Source organism: Gopherus evgoodei, chromosome 4, assembly GCF_007399415.2.
Source record: "Gopherus evgoodei ecotype Sinaloan lineage chromosome 4, rGopEvg1_v1.p, whole genome shotgun sequence".
Lineage (NCBI taxonomy): Eukaryota > Metazoa > Chordata > Testudines > Testudinidae > Gopherus > Gopherus evgoodei.
The window spans coordinates 111595547-111620154 of NC_044325.1; the positions used below are offsets into that span (position 1 = coordinate 111595547).

The 24608-nt window shown below is 41.8% G+C and overlaps 1 protein-coding gene across 1 annotated transcript in view; it reads right to left on the reverse strand.

Annotated features, from left to right (window-relative positions):
* Window positions 1-18453, reverse strand: part of KCNQ1 (potassium voltage-gated channel subfamily Q member 1) — a 564083-nt gene extending 545630 nt beyond the window's left edge. The window contains 1 exon segment of the mRNA XM_030560570.1: window positions 17866-18453. Coding sequence (XP_030416430.1) covers window positions 17866-18260 — 395 coding nt within the window. The 5' untranslated portion in view covers window positions 18261-18453.
* Between the last annotated feature and the right edge of the window lie 6155 nt (window positions 18454-24608).

The following is a 24608-nucleotide window of genomic DNA, read 5'->3' on the forward strand; positions in this document are numbered from 1 at the left end:
GCATTTTTCACTTACCAGCACTCCCTATTTCCCCAACATGCCGGATAAAACAGCTTTTACTGTAGAAACAAGACCATTCAGCAACAGTTTACCATGCAAAGAGAGTAAGTATATTTATGGTGCCATTAGTGATGCTGGGTATGAAAATTCACTTTTAAAAAAACATATTGAGATTTCCTCTTACAATTAAGCAATTCACCAGAGGAATATTTAAGAAAAGAATAATAGTACGACAATTTTTTGATTTTTCAGCAAGTTGTCTCAAAAAGAAACCAAGCAGGGGAAACCATAATGACACGTGCTTTCTCCTCTTCATTTGTTCTAGGACAGAGAACCAGTCTGGAGCAGCTTTGTTACACAATCATCTGATGCAATTTGTAAGTATGAAGGACAAAACCCACATCGTCTAAAATGAACCTGGGAACACTAAGGTCTCTTCTCCACTGAGTATACACATTAATTCCAAAGAGTGCTAGGAGGAGTTATCCCTACACAAAAAAGAAGAGAAAAAACTAGGCACCTAGACATTCCATTTCAGTCATTGGATTCCACTAGCAATGAGATAGCAGCTTTCAATTTTATATGATCATGGTTACAGAACTGAATTATCAAATGACACATTTATATCATAACAACTCAGTAGATAATAGTGAGAAGAATAGATGAGATTCATATTGCCATTAAAGTTATCAATATGAAACATAAAAAGATCTGAATCAATATTTGCAGAAGCAAGAGAAAATACGAAGAAAGAGATGCAGATATTCAGAATGATACATCTATTTTGGTTTTGTTCAAAATTTTCAAGTTTTATAAAAAAAATCACACTTTCTAGGCAGGAATATATAAAACAGATACCTAAAATAATAATTACATAAAACTAAATCGTACAGGCACAACAGTAGCAATGTCTATTATTAAAGCTGTGGACAATTTCCCTGTAACTCCATTTTCAGTTCCTTACAACTTTTGCGTACTTTAATTTTTTGGGTTGTGGTTTTCCATGCTTCAACTGGGGTGCGCCTCAGGCTGAGGTTTTTCTGAAAATTTAATCAAAAATGATTTAGCCATTTTTAAGAAAGTGGTATATCAAAAATAGATAGTTTTGCTACATGAAGAGCTTTATTACTTGAGGAGTTTGGAGAAGGAACTTGAAATTTGGTGGAGAGGTACCCCTGAGGTCAAAGAAGTGGCTGTCACTATCCCTTTGTGATCTTCCAGAAAACACTATCCTGGCCACTATGGATGTAGAAGCCATCTACACCAACATTCCACAGAAAGACAGACTACAAGCCGTCAGGAACAGTATCCCCAATAATGTCACAGCAAACTTGTTGGCTGAACTTTGTGACTTTGTCCTCACCCACAACTATTTCACATTGGGGGACAATGTATACCTTCAAGTCAATGGCACTGCTATGGGTACCCGCATGGCCCCACAGCTCTCGTCCCCTAACGCCCCTACTCTACTTGACCTACACTGATGACATCTTCATCTTCTGGACCCAAGGAAAAGAAGCCCTTGAGGAATTCCACCATGATTTCAACAATTTCCATCCTACCATCAACCTCAGTCTGGACCAGTCCACACAAGAGATCCACTTCCTGGACACTACAGTGCTAATAAGTGATGGTCAAATAAAAAACACCCTATACCGGAAACCTACTGATTGTTATACTTATCTACATGCCTCCAGCTTTCATCCAGACCACATCACATGATTCATTGTCTACAGCCAAGCTCTAAGATACAACTGCATTTGCTCCAATCCCTCAGACACAAACACCTACAAGATCTCTATCAAGCGTTCAGAAAACTACAATATTCACCTGCTGAAGTGAAGAAGCAGATTGACAGAGCCAGAAGAATACCCAGAAGTCACCTACTCTAGAACAGGCCCAACAAAGAAAATAACAGAACGCCACTAGCCATCACTCTCAGCCCCTAACTAAAACCTCTCCAGCACATCATAAAGAATCTACAACCTGTCCTGAAGAATGATTCCTCACTTTCACAGATCTTGGGAGACAGGCCAGTCCTCGCTTACAGACAGCCCCCCAACCTGTGGCAAATACTCATCAGCAACCACACGCTACATAACAAAAACACTAACCCAGGAACTTATCCTTGCAACAAAGCCTGTTGCCAACTCTGTCCACATATCTATTCAAGGGACACCATCATAGGGCCTAATTACATTAGCCACACTATCAGGGTTCACCTGCACATCTACCAATGTGATATATGCCATCATGTGCCAGTAATGTCCCTCTGCCATGCACATTGGCCAAACCAGAAAGAATAAATGGACACAAATCAGACGTCAAGAATTATAACATTCAAAAACCAGTTGGAGAACACTTCAACCTCCCTGGTCACTCAGTTACAGACCTAAAAGTCGCAATTCTTCAGCAACAAAATTTCAAAACCAGACTCCAACAAGAAACTGCAGAACTGGAATTAATTTGCAAACTGGACACTATTAAATTAGGCTTGAATAAAGACTGCGAGTGGATGGGTCATTAACAAAGTAAAAACTATTTCCCCATGCTAATTTTCCCCTACTGTTACTCACACCTTCTTGTCAACTGTTGAAATTGGCCATCCTGATTCTCACTACAAAAGTTTTTTTCTCCTGCTGATAATAGCCCACCTTAATTGATTAGTCTCGTTACAGTTGGTATGGCAACACCCATTTTTCATGTTCTCTGTGAATATATATATCTTCCTACTGTATTTTCCACTTCATGCATCCGATGAAGTGGCTTTTAGCCCGTGAAAGTTTATGCCCGAATAAATTTGTTAGTCTCTAAGGTGCCACAAGTACTCCTCGTTCTTTTTGCTGATACAGACTAACATAGCTACCACTCTGAAATTATCCCTTTGAATACTGATATCCAGATTGTCCAAGCTATACAATTTGGGGGGCAGCGGCAGGAGGAAATCACCATTTCACCAACTTGTTTTTCACTTGCTCAGTTCTGAAAGATCAGACTATGACCTGCACTGCACATGCTCCCAGGCCCCACTGAGTCCTCTGCATAGTTTCATAACAAGCACACACAGTTATAGCTCCCAACTGAACACACACAAGGTGGATCTCCTCTTGCTGCTTCCCCCCAGCAAAATCCCCTTTGTGCCAGGAGAAAAGGAAAACTGGGCTGGGAGCCAGGGGCTCAATCCTCAGTTGTGTTGAATGTGAGAGTAGAAAGGTAGCTGTAAACCAGCTTTCCCACTCCCCCAGTCTTGGGCTGACTGGGGGCTGTAACAGCCCCCAATTTAACTTAAAGAAACCTCAGGGCTAAAATGCCTTCAGATCGTTGGATGAAAAGAGCTGGAGAAGGATTATTATAACATGAGCAAAGCAGAGAATGTGATTTCTTTACCTTAGTTATTAAACAACACCCTTGGTTCCTATTTGCATTTTTTAAGCAAGCGAAAGAGAGACTAACAAGAAACCCACATCATCCCTAATAACTTTTCAAGTAGCCATGTCAAATTACCAGTAAGATGACAGTGAGTGAAGGCTTGTGAATACATCTGTCTTTCCAATTATCATAATTATTTGTATTACAGTGAAGGCACATTGTGTGAGGCACTGCACAAACATATAGGAAGATCCTGTTTCTCTGTATGAAGAGTTTTGTCTAATCAAGAGACCTATTCATTTTTCTGCAGTTAAACAAGCCCCATGAGCCTAAACTGCAACTGTCAGCGTTCCAATGTATCTGAATCTCCTATTTAACCTCTTGATAGGGGCAAGATGTTTTCTTCCTGCATCTGAGACAGTGTTTTTCCAGCTGGAACTGAATAGCCAAGCATCCACAGGCTTTATATCATGCCACTAATGTACTTTCAATTGTCCATTAATCACAAAAGTCAGTTACTACACAGTTTAAATTGTCTGCAAAGCACACTGCATGTGTCTTCTATTGCATATGTTGGCACTGTTTGCTGCAATAAATCCAGGGCTCAGATACCTGGAACTAAGCCAAATTGTTTCATTACAACTGAATCACAATTTTTGCTGTGCTTAGATTGCAATGAAGGTTGTCAAAGAGGCCTATCTATAGAGCATTCCCAAATTTTCCTAGTACTTGTGGAGCTGCATAAAGTAAAGCTGCCAGACTTGCCCAAGCAACCATTTGACATATCTGGGGCAATGTCAACACGATGCCCATTGGTTTTCTTAAGATCATTCGTGTTGACACTTCAGAAGGCTGGCAGAATTGTTTTTCTAGAGCAGAATGCCTAACAAATATAACACCACTAAGTGCACGCTTTGTATGGATGATAATGTTCATCAGCTGCTCCCAGGAATTAGGGGACAGGTATTCCAAAAACAACTCTCACACACAAAAAAACCAGACAAGTGGAGACTATTTTTTCAAGCTCTTATGCCAAGCCCAGAAAACTGATATATGGACTGTTATAATAGACAGACTTTGAGACACTATAATCATCCTATACTTTTCCAGACACTTTCAGTTTGAAGGACCTAGCACAGGTGGGGTTGGTCGAGCTATCTATTAATAAGGTTGCCCAATGCTTCCCATCATAAGACCTGGTTTTCCATTGCATAAAAGTATACCAAACTTGAATGGTTTGGGCTGAAATTGTCCATGCTGGGTGTCTGTCTGAGGCTAGCTTTATTTTTGGAAAATTTCAGCCAAACAGTGCAGCCATTTCCAAGAATGAGGTTAATGGAAAATACATTGTTTTGCTCATTTTTAAAAATTCAAGAGATTTTTTCTTTGAGAAGTTCTAGGGGGGACTTGAAATTTGGCGGGAGTAGCCTATGTGTGAGGTATGTGCCTATCCCTGTGAAAATCTGCTCTAATTTGCTTGTTAGATACCTTTGAAAAATTTCTCTTTACACATGGTCATTAGAGACTTGCTAGAGCTTTGCAGTAAGTTGCAGACAAAATTTGTTGGCACTGAGCATGCTCCAGCCTAGGGCCAAGCAGGACTTTCCTTGTGATTGCTCAGTTCCGGGCACTGCAATGAAAATCAGAAGCCTGCCCCTCTTCTGCTCTCAGTGACTGCACTGCTGGGCCCAGGTGCCATGGAGACGAAATCTGCCTGATTCTAATGCAGATGGAACAAGAGCTGGATCTGGGGAGGAAGGCTGGTGGGAGGAGACTGGGACTGCAGACTCAGAGAGAGGGGGAACGGAGGGAGAACTGGACTGGGAGTTGGGGTAAGAGGGAATCTGGAACTGGATGGACAAGATGACTGGGGCTCTCAGCCAGGGAGAGAAACAGTGGTGCAACTGGGGGAGCCAGCGTGTATGGAGAGGAAGCCAGGATTAGTTGCTGGGGGAGACTGAACAAGAAGATTAGGACTGTGGGGTCCTGCGGGGATCCGTTCTGGGTCTGGTTCTGTTCAATATCTTCAAGTTTGTGGATGATACCAAGCTGGGAGGGGTTGCAAGTGCTTTGGAGGATAGGATTAAAAATCAAAATGATCTGACAAACTGGAGAAATGGTCTGAAGTAAATAGGATAAAATTCAATAAGGACAAATGAAAAATACTCCATTTAGGAAGGAACAAATCAGTTGCACACAAGCAAAATGGGAAATGACTCTCTAGGAAGGAGTACTGCGGAAAGGGATCTGGTGTCATGGTGGAGCACAAGCTAAATATGAGTCAACAGCATAACACTGTTGCCAAAAAAGCAAACATCATTCTGCGATGTATTAGCAGGAATGTTGTAAACAAGAAAAGAGAAGTAATTCTTCTGCTCTACTCCACACTGATTAGGCCTCAACTGAAGTATTGTGTCCAGTTCTGAGCACCACATTTCAGAAAAGATGTGGACAAATTGGAGAGAGTCCAGAGAAGAGCAACAAAAATTATTAAAGATCTAGAAAACATGACCTATCAGGGAAGATTGAAAAACTGGGTTTCTTTAGTCTGGAAAAGAGAAGACTGAGAGGGCACATGATAACAGTTTTCAGGTACATAAAAAGCTGGTACAAGGAGGAGGGAGAAGAATTGTTCTTCTTAACCTCGGAGGATAGGACAAGAAGCAATGGGCTTAAATTGCAGCAAGAGAGGTTTAGGTTGGACATTAGGAAAAACTTCCTAACTGTCACGGTGGTTAAGCACTGGAATAAATTGCCTAGAGACATTGTGGAATCTCCATCATTGGAGATTTTTAAGAGCAGGTTGGACAATACTTAAGTCCTGCTATGAGTTCAGGGGACTGGACTAGATGACCCCTTGAGGTCCCTTCTAGTCCTATCATTCTGTGATTCTATAACTGTGAACGAGTCGGGGAGAAGGGTAGAACTGACAAGGAGCAAGGCTGCAGGGGTAGACCTGGGATTGGCTGGGCAAAGAAACTGGGACAAGATGTGGGGGAGTGGGAAATAATGAACAAATAGCATGGGGATGGAGAATGAGACGGTGAGGCAAGGGTGCAGAGGCTTGGAAAGGAAGAGACAGATCAAATGAGGAGTTTGGGGTGGGGAGACTGGGAATGGCTTGGCATGGAGACTGACCAGGGGGTGGGGGTGAGACTGGGAGTGGCAAGTCTAGGGCTGAGACTCGGACTTGCTGAGCAAGGAGGCTGGGAGCTTGAGGAGTGGAAACTAGGATTGGCTAGATGAGGAAAATAGGATAAGGAGTCAGGTGTGTGAAAGAGACAAGATGGAGCAAATGAGGCAGAAGGGTCAAGCTTGGGAGAGAATGGACAGAAGAGCTTTTGCCCACTAGAGCACACAGGCCTCCTGAGCCTGAAATGGAACCCAAGATTCCTGAGTCTCACCATTCCTCTGCTGTAGGCAAACATCTGTGAAAACCATCAAAAAAGTGTCCCATCCACCTCCCATGCTGGTCCACACAGAAGATGACAAGTACTACTGCTACCAGTTACTCACAAAACAACCTTGTTAAAAGAACATTATTAAGGTTGCAAAGTCCAGTATTTAACAATTAGGAAATGCCAGAATGAATTTGACCTGCTTGTGCATATGCCTTACGTCACAGTCTTTAGACTATTATTTTTCCACAGATTCCCCACCACCACCACGTACACCCCATTTCTGATGCAGTATGAACCCTGCTTAGCTCGTCAGAGCCAAGAGATCACAGCACAAGATGGCAGGGAGTAGGCTTTTCCATGTGACTGCTTCAGGCAGATGTTTTAAAGCATGAGTTCAGTCAGTTCTGACATTGCTCCTTTAATCTTCACAACTACTACTAAAGCTGGAGTTTCCTCTCAAAAAGCATTTTAATTACAAACCTCCAGGCTTCCACTTTCCTTCCCTGGACTGACATTTGTGCAAAAGCCATTTCCACTGCTTCCTCATTAATACAATAGAAACTGGTAGTATAACTGCCATTGGCACAGTGGCATCAGTCAATGCTGAGCAGAACTAAAGCAGGTTTTGCTGCCGCATGGAGCGATCTCAATGCCTCACTGTATGTCTAATGGTTTGTTGTTCTCCCTGATAGCGTTCTTTTAGCAATTAGCTACCAAAGGAGAAGGCAGTAGTAAATCAAGCCTATTTACATGGCTTAGTAGTGTCTCCCATTCCCCATCCTAGTTCCTGCCAGTGTCTTATTCAATACCATTTGGAAAGAAGAATTGGAACACCCTTGTCCTTTCTTATTTGTTATTTGTTATTTCTGTACTTCCAGGAGGCCAGAGTTCAGTTTCTCTCTTTATCACTGAAAATCATCCGTTTATGCTGAATTAAGAGTCTGATTATCTTAAATGAAAACAGATGTTATTAAAAATTACAGAAAGAAAGAAAGAAAGAACAAACAAGGGGATAGATATAAAGAATAGCCACATGCCTTGTCAAATCCAATGGAAAATTTTGTGAGGGAGGATCTAAACTTGAATTACACCATATTGTAGTTGAGAGAAAAGTCTTTAGTCTATCTGACACAGGAACAACAAAACCCTCTCTCTGTCAGAGCTTAATAGATTAGATGTTCCCTCAAAATGTCTCCAATTTGTGTTTGTTTTATAGCCCCCATCTTGTTTGCCAAGTGTTAACATATAGCATTATTCATTTCCTAATACCTGATCAAAAGGATTAAAAGCCATTTGAATCTTGTTTGGATGCTTCTTGTTTCTTTCTGCTTTCACACACAGTGGCCATGTTTGTCACAGGAAATCTGCTCTCATTAACAAAATGAAACAGTTTAGGTCTGGGATATCAGTTTAGGACAAACAATGCATTTTCCTTCTCCTAAGCATACAAAGTAGCATAAGTGCATACTTCCTTAGCGCAGATAATCATTATAGCCTTTGTTCAATTTCACACCTTCTAGTAAACATGTCTAAGGCCTTTTTGGATTGGTTCCTGCTCAGACGGGTTTGAGTCTACAGCAGTAATAAGAATTAGTGAGAAAACAGGTATCCAACAAATTTTAAAATCATGTTAGTTGTGACCACATAAGTCACATGCTCAGACACTACCACTGCAAGAAGTATAACTGGTTGTTTTAGCATAGCAAATAGCCCTGACCCAATAGTACTCTGTCTGCAAGTGGTGTTCTTTTGCTGGATTGTTTCTCCTCTATCTCATCCACAATGCTGGATACAAAAGAAGAGGAAGTAGCAGCAACATCACATGGCTGTAACAGCAGTCTAGACGATGTTACAGTATTGCAGAGTGCAAACCAAACAGCAGTGGCTAGGGCCCATTAACTTGGTATTGAGATATTCTTGTCACTATGTAAACAATGAGCAACTGAGCATTCAAACCTAATTGACTAGGGCATTGGGAGAAGCAGGGAAGACTTATTTGGGAGCAGTGAGTAAGGTTTGCTTTTAATGCCCTCTAATCCAGACAATACAGTCAGGGTAAGGTGCTCCTGTACATTAGACAGGCACCCTCTGCTGAGCCATCTTTACCACACAGCTGACAAATTAAGACTGTAGACTAAGGAGAGAGCAAAAAGGGGAGGGAGGGTATGAGCCAACATGGAACCAAGAGACAATACCACTTTGTCTCCCCTTCATCCTCATCCTCCCACACACGTACTCCTTCTCACCTGTGCTATCCAAAATATAAATGTGTGGCCACTGCACAAGAATAACCCTCTGATGAGAAAGATATAAAGTGAAAAACAAATTCTCTTTCTGGTAGGAATAAGTGTGCTACTAGAGCAAGGTTTCTCAAACTGGGGGTTGGGACCCCTCAGGGGGTTGCCGGGTTATTACATGGAGGGTCGTGAGCTGTCAGCCTTCACCCCAAACCCCGCTTTGCCTCCAGCATTTATAATGGTGTTAAATATATAAACAAGTGTTTTTAATTTATAAGGGGGGGGGTCTCACTCAGAGGCTTGCTATGTGAAAGGGGTCACCAGTACAATAGTTTGAGAACCACTGTACTAGAGGGTATTACAACAGCATGAAGCACAATAAGGTCCTGGTCCATGACCAGGGTTCCCAGGCACAACAGTAACACAATTACATACCAGTTACAACTAGTGCTTAAAACCAGCACCTACCCACCCAGGCACATAAGGAGGAAAGAAACAGACCTATCCACTCCATCCCCGGCTTGACTGCAAGAATAACCTGCCTCTCAGTAGATACATGATGCAGATACACTGGGTATACTCCAAAAGAATAAACAACCTTACGTATACTTCAAGCAAACACAAAATTTGAATGTGGTGCCAGTCACACCTATTGGCAACATTTTTTAAAATGACATGGTGACTTACAAGACAATAAGTATGTAAAAACACTACTCAACCCCAAGATAAGTGCACTTACAAAAAATATTATAATTAACAGAAGACTTCACTGTGCATTTATTTTATATTACAAAGCGAAAGGTCCTGTTTTGTTAATCTCCTTGACTTCATCCATAGGTACAGAAAAAGTTCACAAGAGTAATTCATTTCATTTGGCTACTGCAAAGCGATCGATAATGTCTCACTTGATAGGCTCCTTTTTAAAATACAACCTGTGCTAAGTGCTGGTTGAAACTGAAGAAAAAAAGCTCTATTGCAAAGGAGTTTTAAAAAACAATTAACTAAAGCAACAATGGTTTCCCACAGGGGTTTGTACACAGAACTCTGTTTTCAATTCTACATAATTGACCTAAGCAAAGAAACTAATAGTATTTCTTTCAAATTACAGGCAGCATAATGCAACAGGTGCACACTATAAATAAATAGGAGAAACACAGTTCATCTTTAAGAACAAGATTATTTAGCACTTAAAATGTATTATGAATATAAAACATTAGAATTGGGACTCAAGATCATGAATGGAACAGAAAACAAACATAAGTTTCAGCTTTATATATTAGGTGTTGCCACTGGTATGGAGCAAGCCTTTTCTTAAAATTGGTGACAAAACCTTGAGGTGGAGAGACTGGATGGAGAGAGGAATTATGACTATGTCCCAGCTAACTGACAATGATAATTTAGAGCAACAAGGTGGGTGAGGTAGTATCTTTTATTGGACAAACTTCTGTTGGTGAAAGAGACAAGCTTTCAAGCTCCACAGAGCTCTTCTTCAGGTCTGTGGAGCTCAAAAGTTTCTCTCTTTCACTAACAGAAGTTAGGCCAATAAAAGATATTACCTCACCCACCCATCTTTCACATATCCTGGTACCAACACAGATACAATAACATGGCAAATAGCAGAAATTTTTGTCAGACAAAGAAAAAAACCTTCATTCCTGAACACCTTTTGCCTCCCATCAGCATGTCTCCAGAGAAAATCTACATTTGCTGGCAAAAATGAAAATAAAATTGCCTCTTCACAAATACTCTTGGAGCAAAACTGAGTTCTTTCACACAGCTCTACTATGGCCTAGATAAAAAAGCATAGATTGATATGTTTGCTTGTTTCTGTTTCTTGGTTTATTTGTTTTTGTGGGGAGGTTGGGGGTTTTTTTTGTTTGTTTGTTTTTACAATTTCTTGCATTTAAAAATTTTGAATGTATCACTTTTTATTATATGGCTTTCCTTTTTAATATAAAAGTGTTAAAATGTTTAAGAACAGACTTCAAACCACAAAATCCAAAGACACTATTAGTGAAGTCCAGAATGCTATCTATCTCTCACTTCCTTTGATTTACAAATCAAGATTCACACTTCTGGGAAACAAACATATTTGTCAAGAGTATAGGGGGAGTATATGCGCTGCATATGCATTAGTAGAAGTAAACAAATGGATGGGTTCTTTCTTTGAAAATGTGTTTTCACCATCTGTGCAGGGTACACAGGCCAGCATTCCAGAAATACACTTGGAAGCAGGAATTTCAATATTGGGTTGGTTTGCGGTTACATGTCTTTCTTCATAGTACTATGTGAAAACACAACATCTTTAATAATTCATTATTAAAAAGTTTGACCCACAATGTAATAAGAATACTCTATCTGCCATTGTTTCTTATCTTTTATGCATACACACACACACACACATGCAAACACACTGCTATGAAAAATTAGCAAACTGTGAATCTGCATTGCAGAGTTTTAAAAATAGCCTCTTGGTTCATATCTGCTGGCCAATCCGAGTGTGTGTAAACATCTTAGATTTCAAATAAACTATATCATAATCATGACTGATTAAACCTGAAGTATACAAAGGCAAAGTAAATTGAGCCAGGTACACGCAACCGAATGAAGATAAGATAGAAGCTGGTTATCATACACAGGAACATAAGAGTTGCCATTCTATTCTAGATTGTTGTCTCTGGTTATGGCCAATACACTGTTCCTCAGAGGAAAATGCAAACTAAAAATGCAATGCACCCAGCCACTAAAAAGTACTTATAACATATACTATAATTCTAAAAGCAACTGAAATTATCCACAAAAAAAGTTTCTTAATTCCAGGAGGTTATCTGATTTTAAACTACTAAAGTAAAAAGGGTTCTTTCCTCATGTATTTTCAATAGATTTATTTCATTCATTCAGTCTTTGTCTCACATAGTTCTGCAACTTTTGTTGGTTATGAAAAGTCAGTTCCAACACAGGGACAAATATAGTCATAGGACATCAGAGACCCTCTGCAAATAAATGAATTTAAGCCCTTCCAGTTCCTTTTCCCCATAGGGAGCACAAACAACTACTGCCACACACATCCATCTTACCTCTTGAAACTGATGTTTAGGAAGTGAGTGTCTTTGACAAGAGGTGCAGATGCTGGGAGGCCCATGGGACCACACCAACTCTACAAAATGTTGGGAAGTTTCTCTATAGCACTCTTCCTTTTCTCAGTTGTGGCAGCGGCTACAGCCAGGATTTGGTACTAATGGTAGGATCTTCTCTAACATATACCAGAGCTACTGGGTATGTTCTCACGTGGATACTGATTCCCCAAGTAATCTCCACTTGTATTCATAGAAGCCGTACATCTAAATCTTCAATTAGTGAGCTAAGTTTTATTTGCATTAGTAGTGTTTAGTGTGTGCACTCTAACCAATTTACCTGACAAGCCAAGAACAGGGAATAAATTAAAACCATTAAACTTAAAAGGATGTCGGAACAATTCACCTAGCAGAAATAACATTTTCTGTCACTTCTGGCTCATGATTTAGCTTTTTTATGTAGATATACGGCTTACTTAGTGATAAATGAATAGATGATTCCCAGTTCAACTCTCCTGACAAACTGTGCCCATCACCTATGACTAATGAATACAAAATACAATATTGCTTGAGCACAAAGATTTGTTTCTCATTCTGTCTCCTTTGAGGCAGTTCCCTTGCTTGGCCTAGGTGAAATAAGATATGGATCCTTCAAATGGCCTGGCCAGTGTCCAATTGTCTTAACCAGCAGCTGCCACTTCTGCTTATCCTGGATGATAAAAAAAAGAAAGAAAGAACACCTGGAACGTCTAAAAACAGAAACTGTCAGCACTTCTTTTGATGAGAGGAATCTGCCACACTATAGAACATGCAGTAGTTTGACCATTACTAAAGAAACAAATTACTCAGTGCTGGAGACCTTGCAAACTACCATCTAGTATCTAACATGCCTTTTCTAAGCAAGCTAATTGAGAAGTTAGTGACAAATAGTCTCTAATGCCAACTGTCAGCTGCCAGCATCCTGGATCCCTCTCAGTCAGGCTTCAGGCCAATCCATCAGTGCAAAGGTGCTGTCTCTGACCTTCAGTTCACAGGCAACCAAACACATCTGCAGTCATCCTGCTTCAGCCAGCACTTTGCAGCACTTGACACCTCTGAGCACCAAACACTCCTGGCCTACCTTCAAGAGGCTGCAGGTATGGATAGAAATGCCATGAAATGCCTCAGATTTTTCCATTCAAACTGAACCCAGAGGGTCATTATGGGAGCTGTTCCTTCACCTCCACAGCCCTCACCTGTGCAGTCCCACAGGGCTCAAACCTCTCCTGATGTTATTCAACATCTCTAAGAAGCCATTGGGAGCTGGTGAAGCAACACAGGCTGAAGTGCCAACAGTTCACAGACAACATCCAGCTCTACATTTCCTTTATGTCAAATGTAAATAGCACCATATAAAGAGGCCACTCTAGCTAGAGGCAAGCTAGGCAGCTGCCTATGGTGACAGATGTGGCCCGACAACCCTTCCATCGTGACATCCTTCTGAAACATCCTTCACTTGCCCTCAGCCATGGGGTCCTTTCCAATGTCTCGGTGCTATTGCATACCCAAATAGCCATGACAGCAAAAACTACCCTCTTTCTATCTGAGATTGGCCTGAACATCAATCCCACCTGCTGAGGCACAGGCTGGCCAGAATGATCTATGCATTTATCATCTCCACATTTGATTTGATTATTGCAAATTATAACTTGAAACAAAGCCACACACTCTGAAAATTAGAAGATTGGTCCAAAAGAAACCTGATGAGGTTCAACAAGAACAAGTGCAGAGTCCTGCACTTATGATGGAAGAATTCCATGCACTGCTACAGACTAGGGACCAAATGGCTAGGCAGCAGTTCTGCAGAAAAGGACCTAGGGGTTACAGTGGACGAGAAGCTGGATATGAGTTGACAGTGTGCCCTTGTTGCCAAGAAGGCTAACGGCATTTTGGGCTATATAAGTAGGGGCATTGCCAGTAGATTGAGGGACGTGATCATTCCCCTCTATTCAACAATGGTGAGGCCTCATCTGGAGTAGTGTGTCCAGTTTTGGGCCCCACTATAAGAAGGATGTGGAAAAATTGGAAAGAGTCCAGCGGAGGGCAACAAAAATGACTAGGTGGCTGGAGCACATGACTTATTAGGAGAGGCTGAAGGAACTGGGATTGTTTTGTCTGCAGAAGAGAAGAATGAAGGGGATTTAATAGCTGCTTTCAACTACCTGAAAGGAGGTTCCAAAGAGGATGGATCTAGACTGTTCTCAGTGGTACCAGATGAGACCATTACTCCTTGTTCTGTCAAGTTGCAGTGGAGAAGGTTTAGGTTGGATATTAGGAAAAACATTTTCACTAGGAGGGTGGTGAGGACTGTAATGGGTTACCTAGCGAGGTGGTGGAATCTCCTTCCTTAGAGGTTTTTAAGGCCAGTCTTGACAAAGCCCTGGCTGGGATAATTTAGTTGGGAATTGGTCCTGCTTTGAGCAAGGGGTTGGACTAGATGACCTTCTGAGGTCCCTTCCAACCCTGATATTCTATGATTCTATGAAAATGCACCATTCTGTACAAAATGCAGCAGCCCACCTACTTAATAACACAGGTTACTGTGAAAACACAGCCTGGGTGCACCTGTCCCTGAATATGGAATCCTGTTCAAGGCTTCTGTGTCCTGATATTCACAGCTCTCCATGGGACTGGCCCTAGATCTGTGAGGGGGCATCTCTCCCTACATGACAGTGACCTCCCATGTCCCAGATAGCTACAGTCCAACACAACAATGCAACTGTTGTCCAGTGGAGGAAGACAAAACTTCCACGGGAGCTGAGCCTTGGCTGTGGAAATCACACCCACAAGACAAACTAATTAAGGCACTCACCACATGCACAACTAAATGCAGAACTCTCTCTTTCAACTTTGCTTTCCCTCTGTCAGTTCTTTGTGCACACAACACACAAAAACAATAAACTAATGAAGCTGTTTCTCCTACAAGCTGGGAAGGCAGAGAGAGAGATTGATATTTCTATTTTTAAATATTTGAAGGACATGCAGATGATGATGGGGGCCATATAAAAAGACAGCACACCTCACACATAATCTACTAAAGTCCCTCACCAACTATAGATCTGCAGCTCACCCACAGTACATCCAATTCTATCAAAGAACCTCAGCTTGTCTGTTCAGTGTCCCACTTCTTCCGATGTAGAAACTAGGGTTGCCACCCATCCAGTTTTTACCCAGACAGTCCAGTTTTTGGCTTCTGTGTCTGGGTGACTCAGGGTTGCCAGATGCCTGGTTTTTGTGGACAGGGCAACCCTAAAAGGCACCCAAACCAAAAGTCCGGTTATTGCGGGGTGGGGACAGGCGCGGGATCATTAACTTGCTCCAGCTCCTGCTCAGCCAGGACCATCTCCTACCTGCAGGCAGGCTCCTTGAGATGATCCAGTGAGCGACAGGGGGAGCAGGGGAGAGGAGCACTAAGGTTAAAACTCCTAATACTGCATTAAGGTTAAAACTCCTAATAATTTTAGACGATATTAGTGAAGATTTTCAAAAGTTATTTTGGGTACCTCAATTTGGGGCACATACAGCACTTATTTCTACAGATGAAAGATTCTGTATTTACTGTACAATACTATTTATAACCTTATTCTTTATTTCAAATAATGACTTTGATTATCAGAATTTTTTTTGTTTAAAAAGTCACCAGAACTGACTTGGGTCCTGTTCCTAGGACTGGGCCCTTAAAACATCAAAGATGCCAGTTCAGATAGAACCGGCCTGATCAGACAGAGAAACCTCTGTATTATGCAGCTTTCAAAACTGATTTTATGACACACTAACATCAATTTTGCCTTCAGCCACTGGATCATTTTTTACCTAAATAAACTGATCCAAGACGTCCATAACATTTCTCCTGGATCTTATTACCTGGAAATAATATTGCAAATTGCTCAAAGGCTACGTAAACTCTTTATAACATCGAGATTAAAAAGCATTAATTTTTCATGCATATATTTGTAAGCTGCTGATGAACAACAGCACTGATCCGCCACTGTGTTGATTCAGGACTGGCACGTTGCTCCATGTGAAAGGACACTATAGACATTGTACATAATTCAGCACCTGAACACAGCTACAGCACAGAAGCTCTAGCATACTCCAGAACTCATCTTCTCTCTTGACTACAATCACCAGAAGTATTGGCACCATTATAAGCTTGAAAGAATGTAGTGAAGGACTGTCTCCACAATAGAATCAGGCCTGCTAAAGCTACAGTTGCCACTACAACATAACCGTCATCTATCTTCCTCCAGCAGAATTACAGCAGCAGAATAATGGAGTTGCCTAATGTGAAGGGGATGGTGAAAGAAATAATTGTAACTGATGGTGTAACTGAATAATTAATCATTATTTAAAATCCTTATTTGCATCAAAGAATGAACCATTTAAGATGTAACCTACTTTATCTCCTTCTATACCAACATGAAGAAACAAATAATTTATGTCAACTGTATGGGAATGTCCTGTTATGAAAGGCACCCGATGCTATGTTCTTATTCTAGTAAATATGTAAAATGTCTTCAGGTTCTTGAATTATTATTTTTTTTAATAAAAGCCCGCTCTGACACATCTATAGGGCTGTTTTGGTTTCCTCATACACAATCTTGAATGCGATGCATATGGTCAAAAGTTTGATGTTCAATGCTTATTATGCCTACCAGAAAACCGTAGTCAAGTATTACAATACTTAACAATTAAAGAAATTCAGTAAACCTCCTGCCAATATGTAGGTTCTGGGGAAAGAGGTAAAAGCCAGGCAAAGCGAGGAGGTGGGCTAATAAGCTAGACTTTCAATACAGGTGTCATTACTTCTCATTTCAGTCATTAAAAAAATGTTTGATGCAATATTTAGAAGGTACTGAGGGCCTAATTCTACTACCCTTACTCACTTTGAACCAGATTCTGATGCCCTTACCTACACTAACATTTTCCTCCTCCTCCCCCTGCAGGCCATGAGTCAATTAATTAACAGTCCCACTGATTTCAGTGGGACTACTTGCAGAGTGAGGCACTATGCAGTGTAAGAAAGGGTAACAGAATCAGGCCCAGAATAATTGTTCAAACAAGCATTAACAGACAGATTAAACTGCCCTCTGAAAAACAAAATTTATTTGCTCTGGTAACACGGCTGGAATAAGGAGTTCTCAACACTTCATGCCTTGCTCACCAAGAACAGTAATGAATGAATGGAACACACATAGGTCAAACACATTCATTAAAAATAGATACATGCCAGACTAGATAAGAAGATTTACATTTACTTGGCTAGGTAGATTTTGATTGTGAAACCTAAAATGAGAGCAGTTTAGAATCTGCAAAAGCCCTACATGGGTGCATATACACCTGACCCAGCAAAGTAAATTTTTGCTGGGACAGAGGGAGAGCAACAACACACTATTAACAAACACCACAACTAGGGATATGAAATTTACCACAGATTGCTTTTTAAATCACTCTGCCTGGAGTCTGAAAGGCACCTTAGCTCAGTGCAGTTTGTCCTTTCCAAGAATAAGTCAGATCCTTCAACAACTGACTGTAATTGCAGTGTCAAAGCCTAGGACATATGCAACCCCTTGCTCCCCCTCCTGCCAGAGTAGTGCCTTACGGCAGCAGCCCATATGACCCCAAGCAGCTGTCAGGACATCAGGGAAGAAGGACATTGGAGGGCGGAGGGCGGGCTACACGAGTGGCACTGCCAGCAGCGGAGACCTCAGCGGCCCCCAGGGGGAAGAGAAGTTTACTACTCACACAGTGAAGTGATACACGAAGCACTTCCAGCCGGTGGGTCTCTCTAGGAAGTTATAGACCCTGCCTTGGATGTTGGTCCTGCTCAGCAGCGGTCTGCGGATGCTGTAGATGGAGACCCGAGGGTCCAAGTTGATGTGCGGCCGGGGGCAGTCCGTATTCACCACCACCATCTCTCTCTTGTACTGTGGCTCGCCCCGATCCGGATCCGCCGGCTGGCTGGAGTCCTGCTGCATCTGCTCCTGGGCGGGGGGCATAGGGGCGTAGTGGGCATTGGGGGTGTTTTCAGCCAGCTCCAGGGCGGAGGGCTTCTTGCTGGGAGTCATGCTCCCTTTCCGGGACCCAGGCAGCCGTCCCAAGCTCCAGCGTCGCTTTTCGGGCTTGGGGGAGGAGGTCATGGCCGGAGGGGCGTGGGGGGAAGAAGGAGGAGGAGGAGTGTGTGCGCTGAAGGAGGGAAAAGGGCAGCCACCGCAGGGGCGGGAGGCAGGTATACAGCCCCGGCGCTGCCCCGGGCAAGGAAGGCGGGAGGGACAGCCAGGCACCGCTGGGGAGTCTCTGCTACACCCTCCCCGCCTCGCTCCTAGCCCGGCCCACCCCGGGGGACGGCCCCCGCCGGGAAAGGTACGAGGTCTCCGCCTCCCTTCCCTGCTGCTACCCAGGGGAGGCTCCAAGCCCGGGGGACCGCGGGAGCTGCCTGGCCCCCGGGTATTCCCCGGGCAGTTGGCCCGAACTGCTCGCTCCTCCTGGCGCGCGTTCAAGCCCGCACCAGGCTCGCTCGGCGGGAGGGTGCCTGGCCCGCCACATGGAGCCGGAGTGTAAAGCAGAAAGCCCGCCATGGGCACTGCCCGCTCCAGGGGCCGGGGCAGGTCAGGCAGTGTCCCACAGCTCGCAGCATTGCCCTCTTGCCTGCCGGTGGCAGCGGAGAAGGGGCCTGGGTGCTGCCTTGGGGCTGCACCAGGTGATGGGGATCTGATGGTCTCTGTGGGACAGATGAGCCATACACCAACCCTGGTAAGGGAAAGGAAAGGGCCACTCTTTTGGTTAAAAGAACAGGAGTACTTGTGGCACCTTAGAGACTAACACATTTATTTGAGCATAAGCTTTCCTGGGCTACAGCCCACTTCATGGGATGCATAGAATGGAACATATAGTGAGGAGCTATCTCTACACCTACAGAGAACATGGAAAGGTGGGAGTTGCCCTACCCATTCTAAGAGGTTAATTAATTAAGATGAGCAATTATTAGCAGGAGAAAAAAAAACCTTTTGTAGTGATAATCAAGATGATCCATTTTAGGCCATTTGACAAGGTGTGAGGGTACTTAACATGGGGAAATAGATTCAGTGTGTAAAATGGCCCAGCCGTTCCAAATCTGTAGTCAAGCTTAAATTGATGGTATCTAGTTTACATGTTAATTCAAGTTCAGCAGTTTATCTTTGGAGTCTGTTTTTTAAGCTTTTCTGTTGCAAGATTGCCACTTTTAAGTCTGTTACTAAGTGACCAGAGAGGCTGAAGTGTTCTCCTACTGATTTTTGAATGTTATGATTCCTGATGTCAGATTTGTGTCCATTTATTCTTTTGCGTAGAGACTGTCCAGTTTGGCCAATGTACATGGCAGAAGGGCATTGTTGGCACATGATGGCATATATAACACTGGTACATGTGCAGGTGAATGAGCCCCTGATTGCATGACTGATGTGATTAGATCCTATGATGATGTCACTTGAATAGATATGTGGACAGAAGTGGTTGGCTAAAAAAAAAAAAGAGAGAGAGGACAGTATCATAGCTCACTGGCCAGCCAGCAGGGAAGAAAGCAGCTGTAGCCTTTCAAGCCTGTAATAATTTTCTCCAAGGTGAACGTAAGAGCAGGGGAGGGGCTTTACCTCAGAAGTTGCCTGCTGAGGAACGGTCCCTATGCAGGGTTGTGTTCATATGTTGGTGACGCTGGTACAGCGCTGTGTCTACAAACACAATGTCCTCTACTAGATCTCTAGGTGTAAATAATAATTTGTCTTAGTCTTTGGTGCTAAACTGTTCTTTCTTTATTGTTATCTCACCACCCCGCCCTACACAGTCCATTTGTCTATTTCTTCCACTGGTTGGATCCTATCTGACATGCAGATTAGGAGTAGGATTTGTCAGAAATTCTCGCCCAGAAGGTTATTCCATTGCAAAATGCTGACTGGTCAAAATCAAAATGGTTTGTGGGGACAGGGTTCCTGCCCATTTGCCCACTTAGGTCCCAACTCTTTGGCAGCCCAACCTGGCAGGCTGATGGAGAGCTGAGGCTGTGGAAGCTCTGGGAACACCAGCCCCCAAGTTCCCAGGCTGTCAGCTCTTCAGCATGCCAGATTCCCAAGAGATCCCAGGGGTGCAGGGTCAGTGGCTCCCAGGCAGCCCACCATTCAGACTGCCCCAGAAACAGGCCCATTTGCTTTCCCACAGTAATTTAAAAATTTTGATTTTCATTCAAAAGCAGAATGAAAACATAGTTTGAAATATTGAAATCCTCTGTGAAATGGAATTACCTTTCTCCACCCAGCTCTAATTGTGAGGTTACTGGTGCAGGGATTGTCTTCCTTGTTATTTCTCTGGAACAGCGCCTTTCACAATGGGGCCCTAGTTTTTCATTGTGATTTCTAGGTGCTGCCATGATATAAATTAATGATGACTAGGTGGTTGAACTAGAGAGCAATAAGTTTTGCCCTTCAGCCCACGGATCACAGTTGACCTTCTTGTCACCACCTTTACAATATGTTTGTTTTTGTGGAGGCTCCCCACTATATGTGTTTGGCCATTACTGTTAGGTTATATGAGGGCTTGGCCTACTTTTTCTGTTTACTCTTTTAAGCAATGGCTTACTTTACTATGACAAGTTGTTTCACACCACAGTTACAAGAGCCTATGCTGCAGCAATTAGCTAACGATTTCTGTTCCCAGACCTAAAGGGAAGATAATCTTTGGTCTGGAGAGCTGTTTTTTTCCTTCTAGCCCAGAATAGAGGAGAACTAGCTGTGCTGAGTTCAAGCATAGCATACCACAGAGTTCATGGGAGATACTTGTGCTTAAACAAAAAAAAAGTTGTGGTAAGTTAAGGGGCTATATAAAGTTAAACAAAAACAGCCTTACTAATTGCAGCTCCATTCAAATCAGAGAGAGCTATGGAGGGGGATTAGGCCAGATCCTCAGGAAGTGTAAATGAACAGGATTGTATGATTTGTCCCATTGTCTATTAAATGAAGAAAAGCAAAATATCGGTCTTACAAACTATAAAGGCTAAATAGATCTGTTTGAAAAATAAGATGGCAGTGATTGCCACCTTAGCAAAACAGCATGCCAGAAGAAGGGAGGTCTGCCTTCTACCTAATCTACAGACAGCCAGATTGTGCCCAATTGGCACTGACCCAGGTTAGGAGTGGTATGAAGTCACTATCTGTCAAGAGCTTTCTGTGCCATGTAGGGAGAATCCACATGCTGCACTGTGGTGTAGCATACCACCCTTTCTATACCCAGCCAGCTCCACTGACCAGTACATGGGTATTGGAGGTCAGGGCTGTGCCTCCACACTGTCCCCTTTGTGGTACCTTCACAGTTGCCAACTTTCATGGGGCAAATAGCACCTTGATGTTCACAATAAACCAAAAATCAAGCTAATCTCATTTCAAAACAAGGCCAAAACAAACCAATCGCTAAGAACGCCAACACTCTATGTGACTAGATCCAGACTGCATGCAGTCTGGGACTGTGTGAGTCCTCTTGTGCACCCTGACTCTCTCCCCCTCTTGCCCCTGCTTGCCGGGAGCTGATTAAAAAAAAAAAAGCAGCAGCAGCAGCAGCAACAAGCTGCAAGCCAAAAAACTAGCCAACAAGCAACTCACAAGCCCATTAAGCCAAAAACAAGCCCAATTTCTGCCTTTTTTTTCCCCACGGGTTTGGAATGTCTGGGTACCTTGTGCCCTGGGTTTTGCTAGGAGAAAATAGATCTTGTGCTCCCCAAGTTCACAGACTGTAATTGTGTCTGGTCCTTGTGCATAGGATGTAAGGAGGAAGAGAATACCTCTCCAAACACTGTGCACCTTTACAAGGGCCATGAAAAATCTGCCCCTTACTATAACCGATTGTGACTTAATAACAAGGTTTTTGTGTCTAATCTAGTAAAAATGATCATTTGGCTTTCCGATTAGCTAATGAAAGTGCTGATAATGCAAAGAGGAAAGTTTTGGATTTCAGTAGAAATGGAATGATGCCTTGTTTCTGGCCTCCAGTACCAACTTCCTGGGTTCAGAATCGGCAGGGATTTTAGTAATGTCTGATTGTGATGTGTTTGGCAGCCAGTAAGACCATCTGTGTGACTCTTTGGGCAAGATTGCAAAGGTCCCCCACCTTTATTTACATGAGATGAGCAATTACCCATACGAGTAGGGTACTCACAAACTAACTTTTTGTATATTTGCCAATCTCTTTTGTTATGGAGTTACTTAAGCCCAGTGTGAAAAATGAAAACATTCAATTACTACCCTCCATTGGTTGAGGCCTACCACATTGGGGTTCTGGTCCTTGACTAGGGCTCCTAGGCCCTATGATGATAATATTAATAAAGGTTTGATATGGAAAAGTTAATCTATTTGTTTTTTAAATAAAATACAACATTTCTATAAAAGCAAAGCATACTTTTCTGGACTATACAGTAACCTATCTCTGGAGACACAGACAAGAAGATTGAAAAAATCAAGAAAAATAAGGGACAACAAAGATACCTGAAAGATAAACTTTAAATTTGATTAGGATGCTCTTTGAAACCTGAGTAATTGTTTTAAGGATACTGTGACAAGGTTTTATATTTTCTTACTTAAAACATGAGATGATGACGAAAGAGATGATAGGAATTCTGAGACAGGTTTTAGACTTGGAGAGAAAGGAAACTTTTACATAACTCACACAAATTACTTCCAGCATAAAAAACAAGACAGAAGATGTAGTCATCCTGTTAAGGAAGTAAAAGAAGAAAATTAAAGGTTAAAAAAAAAAGAGGAATATATTTGTACATAAGTATCTCTATACAAATACAGGAAGGTGAACAAATAAGAAGAATTAAAAGTGATACTAAATGATGGAGAGTATGACATAGTGGCATAACTGAAAACTAGTGGGATGATTCTCTCAAATGAAATGTCAAAATTGAGTTCTTAACACCTGAATCCAGGGAATAATTACTTTAATTACAAGGCAGAAGAGTCATTAAGTACCTGGTATTTTATGTACAGCATGCAGCATCTTCAAATATAAACAATTACATAATATGTATGCACCAATTCCAGTTTCTCTTCATTATAAGTTATTCTTGTCTCCCTATTAATTTATATATACACTTTTTGTATTTTGTTTGTTTTACAAAAGAAAAAAATAATTTAAAACAGAAGAAAACAAAAACTCTGAGGAACACTGTATAGATAAAAGAACTAGGAATAGAAAGAAGAGGGGGAAGAGTGTCAAAAATGTGTACCAAGTCAGGCAGCAATGCTTTGATACTGAAGGTAGTAGTGAAATGCTTTGGATAAGGAGGATACGGGGAATTAAAAATTAAGGAGGAACTGTAATATAGTCAACATTGTCACTGCTGCTTAGTACTAATTGCAATTTACAATCTATGAAGGACATAGTAAATATTTAAGAATCAAAAAGAAAAGGTTAATAAGATATGTTATTGTTAACTTATTACAACAAGGTACCATATTATGCATTTGCATCTGGAGCAAGATGGAATTGGATTTTAAAAGGTAATCAGCATTGGCCTAATTCTGCTCCCATTAAAGTCTATGGGAAAATTCCCAGCCAATTGACGTTGATAGGAGTAGAGTGAGTCCATCATTCAGCACTCTTAAAAATCACACACAGAGTCTATGGTAGATAGCGAATTTTTGTCCCACCTTGGGGCTGTCTTTATATTCATCACCCATATATATAGTTGGATGTGAAATGTATTTTTAAGGTCTTTCTGATCTTTTGAATTGTATATATTATACTTTTTTATACAGCATAAAAATGCAGAGTCACATCTTTCACCATTACTGAACAATTAAAAGGCAGAGTTGGTGCAGTGAGTTTCAAAAGAGGGACACACTTTCTTTGCGCAGTTAGTTCCCTATATCTAACATAAGAGTTGTGCAGTTTGAAAGCATATGGTTGCTTTGTGTGTCCTGAAAACCAAAACACTTACCCTGGCAATCACAGACTTCCGTGTCAGATAGTTTTTCCACATAACTGTAAGTTTGACTTTGATATCTGCATTCTAACCATTGCTGCTAAGGGTTTTTTCCGTTTTCTTCTCTTTTTTTTTTTTTTTTTTTTGTGCTACTTCCTGTTTAATGAAAACTTCTGTGCGGCTGTGGAGATGGGGGTGGGGAGAGAAGTTTCTGATGTAAACAAAACTTTCCATGGAGAAACAGCAAAATATGTTTTAACAACAACAACAACAACAACTCCTCCTCGCTTAAAATCAGTACTAGTGCCTACCTGAATTCCACTCACTGTAGCCTGGGTTAATCATTCTGTAAGAAGTCAGTTTAAAAAGCCAACCAAAGAAATAGGTAACTGGGACTCAATAAGGAACTGGGCAGTATTGTCCTTAGTGAACTATGGTTCACCATGGTGAAATACAGAATGTTTCAGATACTTTCATACATTAACATATGCACAGTTTTTCAAACTCACGATATTCACTGTTTTTCTTAGTGCCCCAACTC